The sequence below is a fragment of the Sinocyclocheilus rhinocerous genome, unplaced genomic scaffold (genome assembly GCF_001515625.1).
Source record: "Sinocyclocheilus rhinocerous isolate Xijiao unplaced genomic scaffold, SAMN03320098_v1.1 scaffold1385, whole genome shotgun sequence".
Classification (NCBI taxonomy): domain Eukaryota; kingdom Metazoa; phylum Chordata; class Actinopteri; order Cypriniformes; family Cyprinidae; genus Sinocyclocheilus; species Sinocyclocheilus rhinocerous.
This window is the reverse complement of record NW_015657989.1, coordinates 524,713-531,153: the sequence shown is the minus strand read 5'-3', so window position 1 is coordinate 531,153 and position 6,441 is coordinate 524,713. Positions and strand designations below refer to the sequence as shown.

General features: G+C 36.0%; 2 protein-coding genes across 5 annotated transcripts in view; one reads left to right on the top strand and one right to left on the bottom strand.

The window, feature by feature from the left end:
• Nucleotides 1-2,652, bottom strand: part of LOC107721994 (uncharacterized) — a 6,889-nt gene extending 4,237 nt beyond the window's left edge. The window contains exons 1-4 of one of the 3 annotated variants that reach the window (XM_016530222.1): nt 1,967-2,652; nt 1,812-1,866; nt 1,456-1,542; nt 805-905 (exon numbers count right to left, since the gene is read on the bottom strand). In XM_016530222.1, the coding sequence (XP_016385708.1) occupies nt 805-905; nt 1,456-1,542; nt 1,812-1,866; nt 1,967-2,130 (407 nt within the window). In that variant the 5' untranslated portion in view covers nt 2,131-2,652. The remainder of the gene's footprint in view (nt 1-804; nt 906-1,455; nt 1,543-1,811; nt 1,867-1,966) is intronic. The other 2 variants (XM_016530223.1, XM_016530224.1) reach the window with 2 other exon arrangements.
• A 1,652-nt stretch (nt 2,653-4,304) lies between these two features.
• LOC107721995 (syntaxin-4-like) overlaps nt 4,305-6,441 on the top strand; it is an 11,776-nt gene continuing 9,639 nt past the window's right edge. For both annotated transcript variants that reach the window (XM_016530225.1, XM_016530227.1), the window contains exons 1-2: nt 4,305-4,467; nt 4,604-5,541. In XM_016530225.1, coding sequence (XP_016385711.1) covers nt 5,512-5,541 — 30 coding nt within the window. In that variant the 5' untranslated portion in view covers nt 4,305-4,467; nt 4,604-5,511. The remainder of the gene's footprint in view (nt 4,468-4,603; nt 5,542-6,441) is intronic.

The following is a 6,441-nucleotide window of genomic DNA, read 5'->3' as shown; positions in this document are numbered from 1 at the left end:
ACATTTTCCTTTAGAATTTGCTGGTATAATTCAGAATTCATTGTTCCATCAATGATGGCATGCCGTCCTGGCCCAGATGCAGCAAAACAGGCCCAAACCATGATACTACCACCACCACGTTTCACAGATGGGAAGGATCTATGCAATTTGTGCAATTTGTCTGACTGTGGATTTGTGGAGTCCAAACACTTTAGAGATGGTTTTGTAACCTTGATAAGCAAGATAAGCAACAAAAACTCTTTTTCTGAGGTCCTCAGAGACCTCTTTTGTTCATGTCATGATTCACTTCCACAAACATGATCAGACTTTGATAGATCCCTGTTCTTTAAATAAAACAGGACACACACTGACACCTGATAGTCATCCCACTGATTGAAAACACCTAATTTTGCCTTCAAATTAACTGCTAATCCTAGAGATTCACATACTTTTACCACTCACAGATATGTAATATTGGATCATTTTCCAGAATAAATAAATGACAAAGTATATATTTTTGTCTCATTTGTTTGATTGGATTCTCTTAGTCAACTTTCAGGATTTGTGTGAAAATCTGATGATCTTTTGAAATTCTGAAGGGTTCACAAACGTTCAAGCAGCACTGCATTTACAGTATATATAGGCGTTAGAACATTACTTCATAATTCACATACTTGCAATGTAATATTTTGTGCCTTTATTGCTTCAAGGAAACCCTTACAATACATGAATATATATATATATATACTTTTTTTTTATTTTGAGGTGCACTGGCTGAGACATATATGCAGCTATACAGTCATTTGTTTGTGCAAAGGAACTTACACCAGACCAGCATTCTTTTGCAGTTTTTTCTTCAACCACACAAACTCACTGTATCGCCGCCTCACACAGGATGTTTTGGCAGTGAATGCTTTGCTGTTTGTCTGGTGACAGAAACCAAGTAAGTGACCAAATTCAGATCAGATAACACCAGGGCAGACAAAAACATGCATTGAACAACAGTGGAATAAAAACATATATTAGCGAAAGACTAATATATCGGCCAATATTTGGCTATTAAGATGGTGATATAAGATGGTGTATTATGTAAAATATATCCGACAAAGCCCACCCTGCCCTCTAGGTATTCATATAAATGAAGCACTGAACTAAAGATATATAGCTATAAAGAACTATAAGATATATATATATATATATAACTCATGTAGCAAGGAAACCCCCATAAAGCAATAATGATATGAGGACATGGCTGTGATTTAATCAACACCAATACTGTAACCAATACAGGATGACAGACAGTTGCAAATTTAAATATTGGGGGGGAAAAAATGTAATGGCTTATAAATTCATCTTAACATTTAAATCTGTTTTCTTATCCAGAGAAGTATTAAAAAGTCTTTGGAACTTGGAAAGGGTCACATTATTAGATTGTGGTCTTGTAATATTAGAAGTCCTTGAGGCAAAAATACTCACATGAAGGAAAATTTTGAAGTCCACATATGAGATCCACGACCCTTCATTTTGAACGCGAGGATCCTGAACTCTCACAGCAATTAATTCCTTTGGAAAAAAAGTTAGAGAAACATCTTCAAGACCAAAATATACAAATATCAAACATTTATGGCATTTTATACCTTTAAAAAAACAATCCTGTGGTCCATTGCTATCAACAGCATAACCTCTTGTGTCAAATCAGCTGTTTTGTAATCTGCTATGTCTCCATGTCTGTATGACTTAAACCCATAAGATCTCATTGCTTTAGTGCAATATTCAGATCTGTCATTGCACATCACACAGACACAATGGAAAGAATAAGAAAGAGATCTTACATCCTGCTCTTGACTTTTGATCATCCTACCAGAGGTAACATGGCACAGTGGACATCTGTGGAAAACCAACCACTGCAACATGAGTCATCAACCACAACAACAAAACATCCCTTATCATGCATGTTTTGCTAGTTTTTTTTTTTTTTTTAACTTACATGATTTTGTCTTTTCTGTCTTTGTTTTTCCATAACTTGAGGAAAGGAAATATTTTCACAAATCCATAAAGGGAGAAATCAACAGATTCCTCAGACCTGGTACTGTCTACTCTCCAAAACATCACTAATTGTTGATTTGAGTATCTAGGGGACAAACATCTCATGACTTGCTCTTTTAACCCTTGTGATGAATCATCTGCCCCTCCTCTTCCTCTAAACAGCCATTAATCATGATGATTATTTGTCAGTTCTGTGGTCAATAATATGATTTACCCGTGATTGCTGGGTAAATGCACTGAAGCTGAACAAGTTACTTATAGCAAACCTGTGTAGAGGAATACTTTGGCATAAGTGTAGTGGGTTTTAATTCGATAACTTGTCTGTTATCTGTCACAGCACTTCTTACTCAAGAGAATAGCTAGAAGATAGGTTTATTGGTATGATACTTACTGTAATAGTGCTCTATTTCCAGGTTGTATTTCAGGTAACGTTAACGCAAGTTAATGAGCTCACACGAACGTCAAAATGTAAAATTCGTACCTTCATCCCATCCGTCCGTAATGAATTGTGATTTTTCTTAAATGTCACTTAGCTTGTATTACACATACAGATAAAACGGATTAAAAACACGTCAAAACATTATGAGCGAGTAACGTGATCAGTTTCGTTTTTCTTCAGCTGTGAATATATAAACAAGCTGAGGTGAGATACTGCCATCTACGGGTAGTTAGTCTGCTTATGAGTTATGCTTTATGATGCTAAAACAAGTAAGAAACTTTGAGACACAGCTTGTATGTAGGTTACGGCTTATCTTTTACCGGTAACGAAAATGTATTCTCTGTAGAGTAGCCTACAATTAAAACAAGATACTACAGGTGAATGGTAAACATTTTAACTAATAGATATCCTTTCCCATGTTAATCAAAGGATATTAAGCAATTGTTTTGTACTACACTTTTTCTGAAATGTTATGTTTAAACATGCAAATGAGACATTAGCTACAGTAATTAAATATGCACTATTTTGCAATTATTTCCTGAAATCTGGGGCCAGTTGCATAAACTATCCTCTGTTAAGAACTAGTCTGCCCAACTAGCAGTTAGCCAAGGGGTAATCAGTCATATTCTTTGGATACAACTTTCTATGTAACCAACTTAAACAAAGTTATAACCTGTCTTAAAGACGAAAAAAAATTTGATGACTTGTAAGACTAGTTTAAGTATTTTGCAACTGGCCCTCTGAACACTGAATAAAGGTTCAAAATCCTTGTTTCATTTAATTGCCATATTATAGTTAAAGGTTTTACAGAGGGAATTTTGGATATCTCTTTTAGTACTCCACAGATCAGAAAAGACTGTCAATAGCCCGAAACAAATTACCATGTTTACCACGCAAAATGTTTTGTAAATCTGGCAAATGATACAGTAGCCTAACAAACACCCACAGTATATAAAACCTTAAGAATATAGATAAAGAATAAAACTGGAAAGTTTGGCGAAACTGCTACTTACGTGGAGATTTCTGGCTCAGTGCATGAGAAAAAACTAATTTAAAACAGCTTTTAAAGATATGTATTGTAATTGAAATCTACAGACACAAATAGATAAAGTGTAATAAAATGTTAATTAACTGTGTATTTAGGATGTTTTCTTTCCACAAGTCTGAAAGAAGACAAGTTAAGGAAGCAAAATCGCAAAATCGACCAGTGCCTGTATAAACAATGTTTAGTCTTGCATAAAAGACTTGCATAAAATGCTTATTTTGGTTCAGAAATGTATAATAGTTCTGGTATTATACTACCAATATCTTAATATTGGGACACTGGTGCTGTTTTCAGTTGTGAAATATAGTGTCTGATGTCAGTAATGATGAAGGATCTATACTACGTGGTGTCTCAGTGGAGTGTTGAGTGTAAGAACTTCATCCTCTGTAATCTTCTTAAGCTTCGGTTGCGTGCAGGTGGGGATGTCATATGGAGCTGCAGAGACAGACAGGGACAATGAGTCTTCGGCTTCATTTGATCGCTGATTTGAGCGTGTAATTCTGACTGGTGAGTTTATGACAATAATAACATAGTGGATTATTTGAATACTATCAAAATTGTGATATTTGTTCTTTCCCAACAAAAGAAATGGAGGACGCAGAGGTCCGACAACAGAAGCTGGACAATCAGGTTAGGATCTCAGAAATTAGTGTCTTTTGATTAGTCATTTACTTATACTTTTGTGTTACATATTTTATCAATAATATGTAGTTTTTAAAAATATATATTATTTAACCTTTGACATTATTGTCATGCTTAAAAGCACCATCTATTTGCATGTCCCAGGAGCTGGAGTCTCTGCTCACCCGATATGAGAATAGCAACAAAGAGAATCTTGTCACCCTTGTAAATAAATCACCCAGCTGGAATGAGCAAACGCAGTCGTATGTGCTCAATTTCCATGGCCGAGTTACTCAGGCATCTGTGAAAAACTTTCAAATTGTCCATCCAGATAATGGTGAATGAGGTTATCCTTCTTTTTCTCATTTTGTATCTCTGTCTTTGTGTTTGTAGATGCAATATCATATAATATATGAGAAATATTACAATTCCTAATTCTAATTCTAATAATGTCAATGAATATCTCTCTCCAGTGGACTACATTGTGATGCAGTTTGGGCGGGTAGCAGAAGATGTGTTTTCCATGGACTACAGCTTTCCCATGTGTGCTCTACAGGCATTTGCCATCACTCTGTCTTCCTTTGACGGCAAACTGGCCTGTGAATGAGCTTCATTCATCTGTATTTTCTGTTCTTTGAAAAAGGGAAACTTTGCATTAATTTAAGATTTGAAATGTTCTTGCAGTCATAAATGAATGAACTTTAGATTTTAACTGTTATCCACAAATGGATAATTTATCTGTTTTACTAATTATGAATCTACAATTAGACATACAATGTATGAATTTCCTACATATTTTTTCTCTTTTTAATTGCTAAATATAATTGTCTGTTTTCCAAGGCTGTTTAAGCAAATAATTTTGTTAGATATTTTCTTTTCATTTCCTTTGTTTACATGAAAAAAGCTATTGGTCTTATATACGTTTATATTATACAGTCACTTTTCATAAAGTTACATTCACCAACTTACAGACCTTCATTATTCTTTGCATTTGAGATCCGTGTGGAATACTATATTTCGCCATAGTGAATTAATGTAAACATGCATATCTGTCCAGCGGGGGGCAGTAAAAGCCTTGATCGTTTTTCATAATTCCGCAAACTAAAACAGAAGAAGAAAGGGACAAATTCGTATATAACTACATCGCCCCATTTTGATCTCTCAGCATAACTGAAGTTGATCCGTATTATTTATATATTATCATTCAGGCACCTCACAGCGCCCATCAGCAATCTCTGAAAGTTATTTGTGGAAGCTGGCTGGCGTGAAATGTGACTTAGAATGGAAACTCCCTCTTTTAGGTTTTGAGTTTGCAGACAGATGTGCTACGTCTCTTAAGACAGGAACTTTTCATCCGAGTTGGATATAAGATACATCGAGAATGCGGGACCGGACCAAAGAGCTGGGCAATGTGAGTACAAAGTAACTTAGGGCAGTGCACTCAGGAAACCGGCTAACATGCTAACGGGCTAACCCACGGAAACTGCCCACTGCTGCAACTGCGATTTATTAACAGTCACATATTCTCACGGGTCACTGTGTCTTTATGCAGATTGTTGAGGAAAAAAAATGAGTAAAATACCACAAACTGGAAGCTAACAACCCTCTGCACTACCAACCCTCTAGTATTGCAGTGTAACTTAGGTGGTGTGTAACTTTATTTAGCCTGCATGCAAACTAGCAGCCATGAGTAGCAGCCAACCCCCCCCAAAAATATATTTAGCACTAAAAGTTAGCCGTTGGATTCTTCACACCCTCGGGAAGAAAAGTTTAAAGGGGTCATATGATGCTGCTAAAAAGAACAGTATTTGGTGTAATGAAATGTGTTTATGCGGTTTAAGGTTCAAAAAACACATTATTTTCCACATACTGTACATTATTGTTTCTCCTCTATGCCCCGCCTTTCTGAAACGCGTCGATTTTTAAAAAGCTCATCGGTCTAAAAAAGCGAGGTGTGCTCTGATTGGCCAGCTATCCAGTGCATTGTGATTGGCCGAATACCTCAAGCATCTGACGGAAATGTTACGCCCCTTACCACATTGTGATGATGCCCTGTCAGGCCGGAGCGATGATTCAAAAACATGAAAACCCATTATAAACGAGGCATTCGTTGCATCCAGTGGGGACATAATTACGAATTATAATGACTTATACTGTCTTTTTAAGCGTAGCGTTGCGTATCGCGCCTCGTAAACATAAAACCATGTCTGCATTTGTGATCGGAGAAATGACAAACAACAAGCCCTACTCTACACTGCCCAAAAAACTCGCTTTAAATATAAAAAATATAAAAATTCTTTAAATATAAAAA